A 19,066-nucleotide genomic window follows, 5' to 3' on the forward strand; every position below is an offset into this window, starting at 1 on the left:
AAATTAAGATGTTTTGTAGAAAATTCGTTTTTGTTTTGATTGAAAATTCATTCTCAATGAAAGTTTATCTACTCCATTTTTGGTTGAAAATTCAAATTTTGGTTAAAAAATTATGTTTTTTTTGTTGAAAATTCGTCTTTTTTGGTCGAAAACCATCTCCTTTTTTTCAAAATCCAGTCATGTTAAAAATATATACTGTTCGGTCAAATCTAACTGTTTTTTATTTTTTATTCAAGTTTTGTAGTGAAAATATCAACTATAAAATTTTTTGATAAACATTAATCTTTTTTGTTGAAAATTTAACAATTTGCTTAACATTCTTTTTCATTCTTCACTGAACATTTTTTCTTGGTAGAAAATTCACTTTTTGGTAGAAATTTCATCTCGTTCTGGTTAAAAATGCAACTTCATAGTTAAAGATTTATCTATTTTGGTTGAGGATTAAACTATTTGTTGAAAATTAAAAAATTTGGTATAAAATTCAACTTTTTTGCAGAAAATTCGTTTTTATCGTTGTTGAATTTGATACCATAGTTGAATTTTATACCAAATTTTTTAATAGACTGCATTTTTAAACCATAAAAGTTCATTTTTATGGTTTAAAAATGCAGACTATTCATCTTTTTTGTTTGAAAAATCAACGATTTTTTAACGGATTTAACTATGATGTAAACAATTAAATGGTTTTGCAAAAAAATAGTTTCTATTCTTGTTTTTGAAAAAACTTCTGGGCATCTCTCAGCTTACAACAAATCACATAATTTACATTTGTTTATCACCTATTTGTTACCTATTTTAGAAAAAAATGTCACCTATTCACCTTTTTTTGACGGCAATAGGTACTGTGATGACTGCAGAACTGTAATTCTGAAATTTCCCTTTTTGAGACCGTATCTAATTTGAAAGATTGAGAATTTACGAAAAATGTTGTTGCGGATTATCTGGAAATATTGTCTCTCTACAACGAAGGGGAGTATCGAGTTCTTCGAATAACAGAGCAGTTTAATCTTCCGGAATTACGTTCTGATTGACGTACAACTTTGGTATTTGGGGTCCGGTTTCCCCTCGCAGATACGAAAAGCACCGGCTGTGGAATCCAGAATGCAACAAGCGAAACCCGAGGGCTTCGAAAAAGCAATATGTAGGGCAATATCTTCACCGGCCGCGACTCGGGTGGAAATTTTGCTCAGTGGATATGGTTAGGGTAAATTTACGTACGAATCTTCCCATTTATTAGCCCCTTTGTGTGTTTGTGTGGGTAGAAATATGCAGGATGACTTTCGAAAACTTCACATGTGGGGTGATTACTAGAGAAATTAATCATTCAGTTCCGCTATTTTTTGTTTAAATTAAAACTCTCCTTAATGAAGACGCTATCAGCTGGGCTAATAGCCGCAAAGTTTAGTGTTCGATTCCCGCCATCCGTACATGAAAAATTTTTTTTTTCATTTATCAAAATGCTTGTTTATTCCACTTTTGAAAAAGATTTAATATAATTATGCCATTTGATAATTATTCATTCCTTTTTTTCTATAAAAACTCTGTGTATCGAATTTTTATTATACACTCGTTTGGACAACTGTGCATTTTATTAAAATTCTTTATTTAAAATTTTTAATAAATACTTTTTCAATTATAGAAAGAAAAAGTTCTGTCAAAATTGCGCCTTCTAGATTTTTCTCAGAAAACCTTTGGTACAGACCTTTCATTGAGGAAATTATCAATTAAAAAAAAAGCATACGTAAAGGTTCCCTTGTTAGTTACTAATTTTTAATTAGGAAAGCAAAGCAGTTTCACATATTGAATTAACAATCGTACAATCGACAATCGTTAAAAGTGCAACAACTTCACTTTTAGTTAAAAATCCACCTTTTTTGGTTAAAAATACAATGGTTAAAATAATTTTATTGAAGATTCATCATTTTAGTTGAAAATTCATCGTTTTTCTTAAAAATGTAACTACTCTGTTGAAAATTCCTTTTTTTTTATTAATATTTTTTATTGAAAATGTAACTTTTTCATTTTTATTTAAAAATTCGCCTTTTTTGGTTAACAATACGATTATTTGTTTTGAAATGAAAATAAATCGTTAAGAAGTTATTTGATTGAAGATGCATCATTTTAGTTGAAAATTCATCTCTTTTCTTAAAAATTTAACTATTTTGCTGAAAATTCCTTCTTTTTTGAAATTAATCTTTTTGAATGAAAATGTAACTGTATCAGTTTTTTGTTGAAAATTGATCTTTTATGGTTCGAAATTAAACTAATTGGTTGAAAGTTTAACCACTTTGTTAATTATAATTTGCTTTGAAAAAAACGAAATTTTTCAGTTGAGAATTTACAATTTTAATTGAAAATTTATCTCTTATGTTGGAAATTCATTTTCTTTATCAGAAATCTAACTATTCCATTTTAGGTTGAACTACTTTGTTAACCAGTTTTTTTTAAAGATTCATCATTTTAGTTAAAAAAATTGTTTTTCGCTCAAATTAAAATAATCTGCTGAAAACTTCTTTTTTATTGATTATTGGTATTTTGCATTGAAAATGTAATTATTTAATTTTTCTGGAAAATTTGATTTAAATATCCCGTTTTAAGTTTAACAACTTTGTTAACAATTTCTTTCAAGATGTGTTATTTGATTTAAAAATTGAACTCTTTTGGTGAAAATTGTAACTATTCCGTTGAAAATTCATCTTTTTTAGCTGAAAATTGGTAGGTTTGAAAGTTAAACTCATTTTTTGATAAATAAAAAAATATATATTATTTTTCTTTCTTTATTGAAACTTAATCTTTTTGGTATAAAATTAATATATATTTTTTAATTCTTCTTTGTTAGTTGAAAATGCTACTTTTTGTTTATAATTCTGGAATTTTATTACAGATCCGTCTTTTTTGGTAGTAATGTAATATTTTTGTTTAAAAATTCAGCTTAAATGTTTGAAAGTTTAACTACTTTCTTAAAAATTCAAAAAAATGTCTTTCTTTCTTAAAACTTGAACTTTTTGGTTGATAATTCTTTAATGTTATTGAAAATTTGTGGTTTTTGCTGGTAAATTAATATATTTTTTTAATTCATCTTTTTTATTTAAAAATTCAACTTTTTGTTTGAGAATTCTTGACATTAAAAAAAAAATCGTTTTTTTCCGGAAGAAAATTAATCTTTTTGATTAAAAATTTAACAAGTAGGTTTGAAAGGTAAACTACATTCGTTTAAATAAAAAAATAAAATATTTTTCTTTCATTCTTAAAACTTGAACTTTTTGATCGATTATTCTTGAACTTTATTGAAAATTGGTCTTTTTTGGTTGTAAATTAATCTTTTTTATTTTATAGCTCAACTTTTTGTTTAGCAATTCATGACTTTCATCAAAATTTTTTTTTTTTCGGTGAAAATTAATCTTATTCTGTAAAAATTCATCCTTTTGATTACACATTCAATAAATAGCTTTTTCAGTTATAATAATTTCTTAAAAATGAATTCTTTTTGGTAGATGATTCAAAATTTTAATTAAAAATTCATCCCTTTGATTGGAAATTGAACTTCTTTGTTGAAAATTCAACTTTGATTCAGAATTTTTTAATTTTATTGCAAATTCGTCTTTTTCGATAGTGAATTAATGTTTGCGTTTAAAAATTCATGTTTTTAGTTGACAATTTAATTTTTTGATTAAGAAATCTTGAATTTTATTGAAATTTCTTGTTTTTTGTTGGCAAATTAATCTTTTATCTTACAAATTAATCTTTTGGAACCTCAACTTTTTGGTTGGGAATTTAAAAATTTGGTTAAAAATTCGTTTTTTTCGGTAGAAAATTAATCGTTTTGTATAAAAATTTCAAAACTAGGTTTTATAATTGAACTACTTTTTTAAAAATTGCAAAAAAAATTTTTTCAAACTTCAACTTTTTGATTGATAATTCGTGAATTCCATTAACAATATATATTTTTGGTAGGTAAATTAATCGTTTTGTTTTAAAATTTAGCTGTTTGAGTTTAAAATTCAAGTTTTTGGTTTAGAATTCTTAAATTTTATTACATTAAAATTTTTTTTCGTTGAGAAATTAATCTGTTTGACGAAAAATTCATTTTTTTTAAATTTTAAAATACGACTTTTTTTTAAGAATTCTTGAATTTCGCCAAAAATTTTTTTTTTTTGCTACAAAGTTCCTCTTTTCTATAAAAATTCATTTTTTGATTAAAAATTTAATAAATAGGTTTTTAAGTTGAATTACTTTCTTAAAAATGCATTTTTGGTTGACGATTTAAAGTTATAGTCAAAAATTTAACTCAGGTTGAATATTGCACTCTTTTGTTAAAAATTTTTGTTGTTGAAATTTATTCTAGTTTAGTTAAAAACTCAACTGCTTTGTATAGAAAATTCGTCATTTTGTTTTTAAAGTTCAATAATTTACTAAAAAAATCAATTTTTTGCTAGAAAGTTCGTTTTTTCACCATTCAAACTCTTTTAAACGAAAAGTTTAACTACTCCATTTTTGGTTAACAATGTAATTTTCATAGTTTAAACATTCCTGAATTAACTGACAAAACAAATTTAAGTAAGCATGTTTCAACAATTACTATCATAATGAAATTTCCATTGTTAGTTGCTAATTTATCACCGAAGTTTATAATTCTTGACTCGCATTAAAAACAAAAGAAAAATTAGTATAGGCCTAAAATTGGGTTAGGGGGAGGGGGGGAGTTTATAAATAAATCAATGGTTTTAAAAGAGGGTTGGAGGAGGTCAAAAATCACTCAAATTTGGTAACTTAGTTTATGGATGATTCCTAAGCTTTCTAAGAGTTTAAAAACGAATCGTATGGCTAAATTTCCTACCGAGCGGCTGCTCATTGTGAAATCTTAGATTGCCGCGTTCGAAATATTAGGAGAATTCTTTGAGGAACTCTTGGGCCTCTCAGAAATCTGGGAAATATTTCGCCAAGCGTGGAGCATTCAGACCACGAAGCATTCACAAATTCGCGATGCACACACTGCCTCGGTGAGGCTAACTGACAGCCGACTCTATCCGAACGCCGCCGAGTAAAGCCGAGTCTGATCTCGACACTCCCTGCAATCTCAAGGAAATCTTAGCACTCTCTATACGAATTCGATTGGGACAATTGAGTTATCATTTTGCAAAGTCATCAGATACCCAGTGGGCACAAAACCACGAATATCCTAAAACTGTCATTGGGCCGTTTGCAGGACGTCCTATATCAGCCCAATGAACGTCTCTAAGATGTTTAATATCCTAAAGATGACCTAAGGACGTCTTCAAGACATGGACGATCTCGGGACATCTTTCTTACTGACATTAGACTTTGAAGGGCATCCTTAGTATGTCCAAAACATTTGTTATAAAAGACGTCCTTTGGATGTCCCAAAGACGTCTCTAGGACATCCTCAATTTTTTGGCCCACTGGGGCCGAATCTGCAGTTCAGCAATAATGCAGACAAGGCAATATGTCTTGAAGCATCAAGCATTACTATTAGTGTCAGGTTGGACAACCCCTAGCATTTTAATGGATTATTTGCAAACGTACTCGAACGCATTGCGTAATCCAGAACACCCGGTATGCGAGAGAGGAAGGCGTAAGCCTTGTTCCCCAGGTCCCATCAAACAGAAGCATTAGGCTTGATCCGAGCGCGATGTTCATTCGAGCGAATGACAACGTACTCAGGGCGAAGCTTAAATCTCTCTCTCTCTCTTTATCTCTCTTTCTACGTTCCCTCTTTTTCGCCTTTAACCTTTGGCACGAAGCAACCTTTTAAGCCATCAACTCAATGCCAGTTGACTACTTTTCGGAGCGTGCTATTTCCCACCAAAACTATTAATTATCAAATTTACGTTACGCTGTGGTTGACGGTTCTTAATGGAGTTTGAACTCTGTGATTCATGATTGCCGAATATTCAAGAGTAATTAATCCAGCTCGATTGATAGTACGACAGCAGATTTGGAAACTTTCAAAGTTTATTATGGATTTGTGATTCTTTTGAAACAAAAAGGGTGCACGTGATGACTTTGACTTTTTTTTACGTTTACGGTCAAAATTACAAAAAATACACCATTTTCAAAATGGAGTGCTAACTTCACGTTGCTCTTCACTTTTCGTTATTTTTCAAGAATTCTTTTTGGGGTCGTTTAATGGTCGTTTGGCACTGGTTTTTTTTTTATGTTTTGTGGTTAACATTGCAGAAATTAGAGCATTTTCAAAATGACGGTGTAAGCTTCACTTTTTGACATTTTTCAAAAATTCTTTTTGGGGTCGTTTGGTGGTATTTTTTTATGTTTGCTGGTTAACATTACAAAAACTAGAGAATTTTTAAAATCAGGGTGTAAACTTTACTTTTTGGTATTTTTAAAATATTCTTTTTTGCTTCTTTTGCAGTCATTTTGTGGTCGTTAAGTGTTGGTTTTTTTCTGCTTGGTGGTAAACATTACAAACACTACAGCATTTCGAAAATCAGGGTGTAAACTTCACTTTTTGATATTTTTCGAAAATTATTTTTGGAATCGTTTGTTAGTCGCTGGGTGGTCGTTTGGTCCTGGTTTTTTTGTGTTTTGTATTTAAAATTACAAAAATTACAGCATTTTCCGAATCCGGGTGTAAAATTTACTTTTTGATATTTTTCAAATATTCTTTTTGGATTCTCTGTGTGGTCGTTTGATGATCGTTTGCTGTTGGTTTTTTCTATTTCGTGATAAGCATTACAAAAACTAGAGAATTTTCAATGTCAGGGTGTAAAGTTCACTTTTTGATATTTTTCAAAAATGATTTTAGGGTCGTTTTGTTGAGGTTTTTTTTCTGTTTGGTAAATTACAAAAAGTACAGCATTTTCAAAATCAGGGTGTAAATTTTGCTTTTGTTATTTTTCAAATATTCTTTGTGGAATCGTTTAATGGTCGTTTGGTGTTCGTTTGGTGCTCGTTTGGTGCTTACAAAAGCTAACCTATTTTCAAAATGAAGTGCCCAATTTACGCTGCACTTCACTTGTTAATATTTTTTAAACATTCTTTTTGGGATCGTTTGGCACTCCATTTTGAAAACGGTGTAGTTTTTGTAATTTTGATCAGAAAATGTTAAAAAAAACAGCTAAACGACCACCAAACGATTAAAAAAAGAACGTTTGAAAAATAATAAAAAGTGAAGTATACGCTCTGATTTTGAAAATGCTTTAGTTTTTTAACCAAATAGGTGATTTGTAAAAAGATTAATCAGTGACCTGTGCCAGACAAAGTTTTATTATTTACGTTTAAGAAAAAAATTAACACTATTTTATTTTGAAAACATTCCTGTAGAACCGTTCTAGAACTATGGAAATTGTAAAGACTTACTTCATCCGCCATTCTTAATAAATAAAAAAAAAGATTGTTGAAAAAAAATTATCATATAAATTTAGAGAATAAAAATAGTGATCAATTGTAAGATTTGTGCTCTTTATGCAATATTTTCACTGACACATGAAATGTTATTTATTATTTTTTACAATATTTCCTTTTTTTACACACAGTTCTGAACAACTTACCTTTTCATCAAAGATCTTGTTTCAGACACAGAAACAGCGTTATACGATTTTTTCTAAAACACGACTCGGCACCCTCTAACCACACACTAGTGCGAATTTGTACCATTAGAAATGTTTAGTCACTAACTTGGCTGCTCGCAGGCGAATGTTTACGCGTGGTTTATTTGCGTCGTTATAAAAATGTTTAATATACTGGAAAGAAACCTTGAAAATAATTCTAGAAAAAATATCAGCCCTTTAAAAATGTGTGGAGTGCGAATACGTACCAGTGTGCCTTTTGAGGATTAATAATATTTTTTAATAGCATTTTTCTATAGCATTGCTCGCGCCTGGAATTCTCATAGACTATTATTTTCGCCCCTCAAACTTTACTTTCGTCCCGCTAATTTAACTTTCGCCCCGCTAATTTTTCTTTCGCCCCGCAAATGTGGTGTCCGCGAAATATATGCTACTTTCGCCCCTATTTCCAGGGGCAAAAGGTGGTCGTTTCGGTCGAGTGTGGCATAAAACCTGTTTAGATTCTTTCACTCTATGTATATTGTATTTGTTTGCAGGACATCCGCACTTCTTCAATCAACTCTCTTGTGGTCTGGACCTTGTCTCGATGGCTGGTGAATGGCTCACTGCGACTGCAAACACGAACATGTTCACGTACGAAATTGCCCCAGTCTTTATTCTCATGGAACACATCGTATTACAAAAAATGCGCGAGCTTATCGGCTGGAATAGTGGTGATTCCATCCTTGCCCCCGGGGGATCCATCAGCAACCTTTATGCTTTCCTTGCAGCCAGACACAAAATGTTCCCTCAATACAAAGAGCGAGGACTTGCTGCTGTAGGCGGTCAACTCGTCATGTTTACATCTGATCAGGTAAGACTAATCATCGCAAATAATTCACTTTCTTAAATTCCTTTTTGTTGGTCAACTCTATTGGATCCTTTATTATAAAAAATTGCAGCTTTTGAAAAGAAATTGATTTTTAAAATATATTAAGTAATTATTAAAATAATCACAGTAATACCGTTTTCAGCAGTGTATGATTCTAACCCTAATCTCAAAGTTATATCGAAGCTAAAGCGACTATCTCTAGAATGTTAAAACAAGAGGTCCAAATCGACAATCTCGGAAAGTCGACTCGATCGTTTCGGGTCGTCGTCTCGATCATCTGAAACTGGCTGACCCGATCATTTTGAAGGGTCGATTTGGACATCTCAGATGGTCGATCTCGTTGTCTCAAATAGTTGACTTAATCGTATTGGATAGTCGATTCGATTATCTCAGAGAGTCAACGTGGTAATTTCGGATGGTCGATTCGATCATTTTGAAGGGTCGATTTGATTATCCCGAAATGTCAATATAAATATGTGAGGAAAGAAAAATCGATTCGCGCAGCGGGTCGATTCGAAAATATGATTAAGCATTCCAACCTTAATCTGAAAAGTAATACTAAGTGCTCAATACTTAAAAGTTAAGCTTTTAAAGTATAAAGTCAAATGTTTTGAAAAAAAGTGGATTTAAAAAAAAGAAAGGATGGATCTCTAAGAACAGCGAAAGTTTTTAATAAAAAGTTATAAATTTTAAACAAGATTCTCAAACATAAAGTTAAAATATCAACAAACAGGAATAATTTTCCACCCCAAAAGATCAATTTTTAACCAGATATATGAATTTCCAACCAAATAGTTCAACATTCAACCAAAAAGTTCTACTTTTAACAAAGGAGATTCACAGAAAGAAACAAAATTATCTTCACAGTGATTTCAGAGTAAACTTTACCTTTTACAACTTTATTGAATCTTGTTTTGTTTCGATGCAAACAAATTTAACTTTATCTAATTGAAAATTACCTGCAATAAAAATTCACTCTTGTTCTGTCTGTGTTAGAGATTTTTTTACTAAAAAAAACTAAGTTTTAACAAAATACAAGAATTTTGAAGTTCTTGAATGCACATGATCAAGTTTCAACCAAACAAGGAGTTTCATTTTTGGATTAAAAAAAGGTAATTTAAATAATAATAATTTAAATAGTAAATAGTAATAATTTAAATAGTTTTAAATTTCAATAGTAAATAATAATAATTTAAAGAATAATGTTGTAAAAAAAAGACGAATTTAAAACAAAGCACATAATCTTTTAGCGAAATTAATTAATTTTAAAGCCAAAAAGAGAAATTATTTACAAAAAGTTTAATCTCCAATAAACACAAAATTATTATTCAACTATAAAGTTTACTTTTGAAACCAATAAGATAAATTTTCTACGAAATAGTAAAATTTTCACCATAAAAGTTAATTTACAATGAAATGCTTGATTTTTTAATCAAAGATTCGAACTTTCAGATGAAAAATATAAATTTTTCATAAAAAAAGGAATAGTCTATTTGTCAATTTAAAAGATTAATTTTCAAACAAACATGCAACGAATTTTCATCAAAATGGTTAAATTTTCAACCAAGAAATAATGTTTCAAGAAAAAAAAATGAATTTCATAACAAGATTCTCATTCTAGAAGTAGAACTATCAACAAGCAAAGATAATTTTCTACCGAACAGTATGATTTTTCAAGCAAAAAGTTGAATTTTAGACCAAAAAAATTAATGAGCTATCAAAAAATACGATTTTTCAACTTATTCAATATATATGATAAAGTTTGAAGCAAACATGGAATAGTTACATTTTCCGATATACCGAATTTTAAAAATAAAAACGAATTATTAACAGAGTTTAATTTTCGGAAAAATATTTTATTTTTCAATGCTTTTGCACTGAAAATTAAAATATTTGCACTTTCAACTAAAAAAACAATTTTTTTAAGCAAATAGTTTAATTTTCACCTGAAATAGATAAATTTTTTACCAAAATTGAAATAGTTTAACTCTCATTGTAAAAGATTTGTTTTTAACCCAGCATGAAACGAATTTTCATAAAAATGGTTAAATTTTCATCCAAAGAAATAAACCTTCAACTAAAAAATGAAATTTGAGAAAAGCAGTTGGGTTTTCAAACAAATAATAGAATTTTCGATCAATCGAAATGAATTCTGAACTTTTACCCAAAAAGTTAAATTGTCTTCCTAGATTTAAGTAATTAACTCCCCCCCCCCCCACCCATCAAATTTGCAACCTACTTTATGGAAAGTACTGCTAGGCCACGTTTTATTCAAAGACTATTAAGCAAGTTTACTAAAACTACAAAAAATGTGTAACATCCTTCAAAATAAAAAGTATTTTTAATGAAAGAACTAATCTTTTACAAAAAGTTGATTTTTCTACCGCATAGTTGACTTTCCAACTAAATTCTTAAATTTCAAAGACAAAAAGACGATTTTTGTATATAAAACAATAGAATTTTTTACCCGAAAATAATAAAGTTTAAACAAAAATTTCATTTCCCCCCAAATCATTTCCTCGAAAAGGGAAGTTTTAATACAAATATTTAATTTTCTAACAAAGATATGAATTTTCTCCTTAAACTATAAATCACAAAACAAATAAGTAAAAAATTAGATAAATTTTGAACCGTTAAGTTATATTATATTAATTTTTATTAAAAAGTTCATTTTCACTAATGAAAAATGAATCTTTCGCGAAATAGTTGAATTTTTAAGACAAATAAATTAAACATAAATTTTAAATGAAGCATTTGACTTTCTAAAATTAAAAGATCATATTTTAATCAGGAATAAAAAAAGGTAAACTTTCATTTCAAAAAATTAATTTTTCATTGTAGAAAATTATTTCTAATAAAAAAAAGAACAAATATTCTACAAAAAGTTTGATTTTCTATCACATATTTGACTTTTCAACCAAACTGCTGAATTTCAAAGACAAAAGACGTATTTCTTATATAAAATAATAGTATTTTCAACACAAAAATATAAAATTTCAACAAAATAGTTCAATTTTAGATTACAAAAAAAAATTAAAAAAAAGATTAATTTTTAACTGAGGATATAAATTTTCTTTCAATCTTTAATAAGGGTATAAAGAAATATAAATAAAGCGGCTCTCTCCCTGATGATTAATTACCTCTAAATATATTGCGCCCTGCCAAGTGTCCCTACTCGAATCTCATGGATCTCAAGAGTGGAATGGATTTTAGAACTGAAAAATAATGATTTGCTTTTAAATTAATAAATACAATTCAAGTTTAAGCTAAATAGATTAATGCTGGAATTACCAGTGATTACTGAAATAATGATAATTTAGGGGAAACTCATTGGGCACAAAATTTGTCGACGTCCTTACGACATCGTTACATCTTTATGACAACTTTACAACGTCCTATGTCCATGTCGTTGAGGTATCTTTACGATATCGTAAATGAGTCGTATGATCTGACGATGTCTTTACGATATCGAAAAGGCACCTAAACGACATGTACATAGGATGTCGTAAAGATGTCGTGAAGTTGTCGTAACGATGTCGTAAAGACGTCGCCAAATTTTGTGCCCACTGGAAACTTACATTAACCGCGAAAAGATTAGAATTAAATATCTAAAATGTCACATTAGTTATGTAAAATAATATTATTACTATCACTTATTTAAAAAAAGGTATTCACAGAATTAGATGTTTTAATTAAGACCTCAAAATATGCACACACTTTATATATGAATACTATAGGGCAGAAAATTTCTTCTCTTGGCGGATTGCACTACTGCACGGTGGTCAGGTGACCTTGAAATTTTCACGCGCATGATTGACGCGCAAAAATCAAGCAATTGACTATACGCCATGGCTTAGCTGCTCCTTCGTGAATTGTCGAAATGAGTGAAAATACGTTACTGTCAAACACTGCGAATAATTATTGTTGCTTACTTTGTTTCCTTAAATTTATTACCTTTTCTCATCCTGCACTTGAGGTTCAGGTTTTTATTTGCATTTGTGTTTGTTAACAGTGCCACTACTCAGTGAAATCTTGCGCTTCGGTTTGTGGATTGGGTACTGACAACTGCGTCATGGTGCCCAGCGATGCACGTGGCCGTTTAATTCCTTCCAAGCTTGAAGAATTGATTCTTGAGCGGAAAGCTAGAGGGCACATACCATTCTTCGTAAATGCGACTGCTGGAACAACGGTCATTGGAGCTTTTGATCCCATATCAGAAATTGCTGACATCTGCCAAAAATACAAATTGTGGCTACACATCGACGTAAGTTTTTTCTTATTAAATTAATTGTCGTCTTTATTTAACGTCCAAATATTTAAAAAAATATATAATGGCATATAAATATAATTTTTTGCATGCTAGGGGACAACGATCCCCCCCCCCCCATTTTATTCCAAATCCGAAAGAAGAAAAACCCTTTTTTTATTTTAATAGGTTGACTTAAAGTTTCCCATGTAAAATGCATCGGGAAAAATCGATTTTTTTAGTTTTTAGAATAATTTTTTTGGGTTAGAAAAAATGTGATGGCTAGTTCCACGTCTAGTGGAACATTTATCAGCATTGGTTAATTAATTTTTCAATATTTAAACAAATGGAATTTGCTTGAAGGATTTTTTGTCAAAAATTCGTTTTTCCCCTAAAAAATAATAAGATTAGTCTAGTGAAATATTAATTAACATTGGTTTATTAATTTTTAATTGTTTAAACAAATAAAATTTGTTTAAATAGTTTTTTTCTTTAGAAATGATTACGATTGGTCTAGTGGAATATATATTAACCTTAGTTGATTAGGCTTCAATTGTTTAAACAAATCATATTTGTTTAAATACTTTTTTTATTAGAAATTATTATTATTTCAATAGTGGAATATTCAATAACATTGTTTGAATAATTTTGTTTTTAATTTTTTGCTATAAAAATTATTATTACATAAAGAACTTTTTAAACAAATGGAATTTGTTTACATATTTGAAAATTAATAAGCCAATATTAAGAAATATTCCACTAGACCTATATTAATATTTTTTTTTTTGAAAAACTTCAATACGAAAATATTTTTAAAAATTCCATTTGTTTAAATAATTGGAAATTAATTATACCAATGTTAATAAATATTCCATCAGCTCAATTGTAATAATTTTTACGAAACAAACTAATTAAAAAAATATTTAAACAACTTCCATTTTTTTAAACAATTAAAAATGAATATACTAATGTAATCAAATATTTCATTATACTAATAGTAATAATTTTAAGGGGACAAAAATGTTCTAATAAAAATTATTAAAACAAATTTAATTTATTCAAATAATTAAAAATTAATTAACCAATGATAATAAATATTCCACTAGACCCACATTAATCATTTTTGTTTGTAAAAAGTTCGAAACGAAAATATTTTTAAAAAATTACATTTTATATAATTAAAAATTAATGAACTAATGTTAATAAATATTTCACTAGACCAATAGTAATAATTTTTAGAGAAAAACGAATAAAAAATTTTATTAAAAAAATTAAGCTTGTGTAAACAATAAAAAATGTATGAACCAATGTTATTAAATATTCCACTGTACTAATAGTAATAATTTTAAGGGAAAAAACGTTATAAAAATGATTTAAACAAATTACATTTGTTTAAATAATTTAAACTTAATTAACCAATGATAATAAATATTCCAATAAAAACCCTCTAAACTACGCCCTTTAAAAAAAGCGTTTTTGAGCCACCCTAATAAGCAGTGTCTCTGAAATCGAAGGATTAAATTAAACAGATCATTTGAATTTTGCCAAAAATCTAGTTGAAAGCTTTGTAAAATAATTTATGCCTTTGTGAAATATTCTTAATTTGAAATCCTTGGAAAGTTATTTAAATCATTGTCGAATATTTGAAATATTCTTGACATTATTTTGAACTATTTCGAAATATTTTTGAAATTGTTGAAATCTTTGAGAATTCATTGAAATTCGTTAAATCTTCTAAATCTGTCCGAAATCTCCGCCAAATATTTTAAATATTTTATAAATATTTTATAATATTTTTGAAATGATCAAAATCTTTAGAAAATCGTTCAAATCTTTATGAAATCTTTTAAATATATCAAAAATATTGATAAAATATTGAAATCTTTGAAATTTTTGGGAAATCCTTGAAGTCTGTGAAATATTTCTAATCTATTCGAAATCTTAGTAGAACTTTCAAACTCATTGTGATATTTTAGGAAATCATTATAATCTTTGTGATATCTTTGGAAATCTTTTTGAAGTATTGCAAATATTTTATAAATATTTGATCATATTTTTGAAATCTTTGAAATCTTTAAAAAATCGTTGAATACTTTATAAAATATTTAAAATAATGTTTGTAATATTTGGCATATCTCTTAAATTGTTGAAATCTTTGAGAAATTATTGCAATATCATTGCAATTTTTTATGAAATTGGCGAAATATTTGATGGTATTTGTAAAATTGTTTAAATCTTTGCAAAATGCTTGAAATCTTGAAAATCATTAAAGTTTTTGTGAAATTTCTTCGAACTATCCGAAATCTTTGCGAAATATTTGAAATCTTCGTAAAATATGCGAATTTTTTTGAAATATTTGTTAATATTTCTGAAATTATGAAAATTATTGGGAAATCATTAATGCCTTTGTCAAGTATTTCAAATCTATCTAAAATCTTTGTGAAACATTTCAAATATTTTATGATATTTTTGAAGTGATAAGAGTTTTTGGAAAATCATTGAAATCTTTGCGAAATCTTTTAAATCTATTCGAAATCGTTATTAAATCTTTAAAAATTTTGGAAAATTATTAAAATCTTTATGAAATCTTTCTAAAATCTTTTCAAATTTTTGAAATGGTTTTTAAATATTTGTGAAATTACTGAAAACGTTAGGAAGTCATTTATGCCTTTGGGAAAATTTTAAATCTAACCGAAATCTTTGCGAAATATTTGAAATCTTTGAGAAATATTTTAAATTTTGAAATATTTTCCGAACGTTTGTTAAATTAATGAAATTTTTGTGAAATGAATGGGAAATAATTTATACCTCTGCGAATTCATTTAAACCTATTCGAAATCTTTCTCAAATAGTTCGAATATTTTATAAACATTGGACAATATTTTTTAAATGATTAAAATCTATGAAAAATCATTGAAAATGTTGTGAAATTTTTCAAATCTATCTGAAATGTTTGAAATTGTTTTTTTTTTTAATATTTGGTATATTTCTATTTGGTATTTTCTATTTTTTGTTTCATTTGTCATTACTTATGTACAATTTGTATTTATAATACTATTATTATACATTGCCTGAAGTTTTTTTGGTAGAAAATTAATTTACTTATTAAATTTTTTTTAGATGAAAATTCAACATTTCAGTTAAAATTTTTCGAATTTGATTAAAAATTCGTTTTTTTTTTATTTTTATTAAATGAATATTTTGTTGAGAAATTTATCTTTTTCAGTTAAAACTTCCTCTTTTTGGTTGAGAATTCTTGAATTTTATTGAAAATTTTGTCCTTTTTTATTAAATTAATAAAAGTTCAAGTTTTTGGTTGTGAATATTTGAATTTTGTTAATAGTTCATTTTTTGTGTGTAGAAAATCAATCTTTTTTTTTTTTAATTTAACAACTAGGTTTTAAAGTTAATCTACTTACTTAAACAAAAAAATATTTCTTTGTTTCTTAAAAATTCAATTTTTTAGTTGAGAATTCTTAAATTTGATTGAAAATTCGTCTTTTTTAGTAGTAAATTAAAATTTTTCTTTAAAAATTCATCTTTTTATATGAAAATTCAACTTTTGGATTGCAAATTCATGAATTTAATAGGAAATGCGTCTTTCCTTTAGTAATTTAATGACAATTCAACTGTTTTATTGAGCATTTTTGAATTCTGTTAAAAATTCGTTTTTTTCGGTAGAAAATTATTCTTTTAGTTTAAAAATTCATCTGTTTGGTTGGATATTCATCGTTTTTGTTGAGACTTTTTGAATTTTCTTAAAACTTCTTTTTTCGGTAGAAAATTAATCTTTGTTTGAAAATTAATTTTTTTGTTTAAAAATTTAACAACTAAGATTTAGAGTTGATCTGGTTTCTTAGAAATTAAAAAAATGATGTTTCCTTTTTTCTTAATAATTTTATTCAACTTGTCGGATAGAATTCTTGAATTTTATTCAAAATTCGTATTTTTGTATGGTAAATTAACTAGAATTGTTTACCTTAATTCACGATAACTGGTTCTTAACTTATGTCTCACAAAGTGTGTATGACTATTTACCTAAAGGATTTAAAAGCTAGATTAAATGGAGTACATTGTAATATTATTCAAGTCTAGTACTTATACACCCGTTAAATTCTGGAACGTAAACGCCAAAAGCTCAAGGGTCTTAGCGTTAATAATAAACGTGAGAAGCAACAGGCCTTGTACTAAAACCTCTGACAATTTGAAGGGAAATTCGGGAAATCCCAAATTTATAAGTCAGTCCTCTGACCGTTTAACACACATCTACCACATGAGACAAAATTGTTATTTAAATTTAAGTTTAGTTCAAAATGTGGTTTTTATATCACTGGATTTATAATAAAAAATAAGAGTCAGTAGGAACAATCGAAAATGTATGTGCAGAATTTCTGAAAAAAATAAGGGAAGAAAAATTAGAAGGCAAGCAACTAAATCCCCTTCCTTGTCTTTTTAAATTTTTTCGTATTTTTTATTTTACTAGAAAATCAAAATAAAAAAACCCGTGCAAAAAATAATCATCCACGTTTTAGGGCAAGAAAAATCTGAGCAGGTAGAAACAGCAACGAAAGCATGATGCTCTCTCTCTCTCTCTCTAATTAAACTTGATTCTTATGTATCAAAGAGAGATAGAGATAGCGATAGAGATAGCGATAGAGAGAGAGAGAGAGAGAGAGAGAGAGAGAGAGAGAGAGAGAGAGAGAGAGAGAGAGAGAGAGAGAGAGAGAGAGAGAGAGAGAGAGAGAAAGCATCATGGTTTCGTTGCTGTCCCTATCTGCCCAGATTTTTTTTGCCCTAAAACGTTGGTGATTATTTTTGGCACATGTATTTTTATCCCTCTCTCTCTGATCAAACTTGATTTTTGCATATCAAAGAGAAAGAGAGAGAGAGAGAGAGAGAGAGAGACAGAGACAGGCAGAGAGCGTCGTGGTTTCGTTGCTGTTCCTACCTGCCCACATTATTCTTGGTACTGTATTAGTGTCGGAACGTTTGTGACTATTTTTTCAAATGTTTTTTTGTTGAGATTTGATAATAATAGAAATCTAACAGAGACTTGATTCTCGAGTGTCAAGAGGAGAGGCATCGTGATTTCATTGCTGTTCGTACCGGCTCAAATTTTTATTGCCTTGATAAGAGTGCTGTATCAGTGCCAAAACGTTGGTGATTATTTTTTCCAAATTTTTTTTTATTGCGATTTGATAATAATAAAAATAAAAAAGAGACTTGATTCTCAGGTATCAGTTAAAGAATATCGTAGTTTCGTTGCTATTCCTACCTGCTCATATTGTTCCTGCCTATATGAGGATGCTGTATGAGTGCCGAAAAGTGTGCATTATTAAAAATTTTGTTTTTGCGAGTTGATAATAATAAAAATTGAAAAGATACTTGATTCTCAGGTAACAAAAGGGAGAGCCTCATGGTTTCGTTGGTGTTCCGACCTGCTAATATTCTTTTTGATTTAATAATGATTGCCATATGAGTGTCGAAACGTTAGTAATTATGTTTTTAAATGTTTTTTTTTGTTGCGATTTGATAATAATAAAAATAAAGAAGAGATAGGTATTCTCAGGTATCAGTAGGAGAGCATCGTGGTTCAGTTGCTGTTCCCACCTGCCCAAATTATTCTTACCTTGATAAGGGTGTTGTATGAGTATCCAAAATTTTGAGATTTTTTTTGCTTATGTTTTTTGTTGCGATGTGATAATATTAAAAATAAAAAAGAAAATTGATTTTAAAGTATCAGGGGGAGAGCGTCGTTGTTTCGTTGTTGTTCCGAGTTGCTCAAATTTTTCTTGCCTTGATAATGCGGGTCATATACGTGCCGAAACATTGGTGTTTATTTTTAATGAACGTTTTTTCGTTTACAATAGGAACATTTTATGATGGTTGTCCAATAGGGTGGCCCAAAAATTCATGGCAACAATTTTTTGCATTCTAAAGGGCAAATATGTAACCATTTTATTCCAAATGTTGAATAAGAAATTCTGTCCCAGTGGGCACAAAATTTGGCGACGTCTTTACGACATCGTTACGAGATCTTTATGACGTCTTTACGACGTCTTTACGACATCCTATGTTCATGTCGTTTCGGTGTCTTTGCGATATCCTAAAGACATCGCCTGATCATACGACTTATTTACGATATCGTAAAGACACCTTAACGACATGGACATAGGATGTCGTAAAGATGTCGTAATATGTCGTAACGATGTCGTAAAGACGTTGCAAATTTTGTGCCCACTCTGGTAATTTTTTATTAGTTTCTCAAGTAAAATGTATGAGGAAAAAGCACTTTTTTGAGTTTTTAGAATAATTTTTTTGGGTTTTAAAAAATGTGACGGGAAAGTATGGGGGCCTGTAGAGAATTATCCAACGAAGAATTTCTTCTATGAGACATATAGG

At 28.4% G+C, this 19,066-nt stretch overlaps 1 protein-coding gene across 2 annotated transcripts in view; it reads left to right on the forward strand.

Annotated features, from left to right (window-relative positions):
* Positions 1–19,066, forward strand: part of LOC117167204 (glutamate decarboxylase) — a 710,722-nt gene that overhangs the window by 64,010 nt on the left and 627,646 nt on the right. For both annotated transcript variants that reach the window (XM_033351946.1, XM_033351947.1), the window contains 2 exons: positions 8,084–8,400; positions 12,431–12,682. In XM_033351946.1, the coding sequence (XP_033207837.1) occupies positions 8,084–8,400; positions 12,431–12,682 (569 nt within the window). The remainder of the gene's footprint in view (positions 1–8,083; positions 8,401–12,430; positions 12,683–19,066) is intronic.

The sequence above is a fragment of the Belonocnema kinseyi genome, chromosome 2, assembly GCF_010883055.1.
Source record: "Belonocnema kinseyi isolate 2016_QV_RU_SX_M_011 chromosome 2, B_treatae_v1, whole genome shotgun sequence".
Lineage (NCBI taxonomy): Eukaryota > Metazoa > Arthropoda > Insecta > Hymenoptera > Cynipidae > Belonocnema > Belonocnema kinseyi.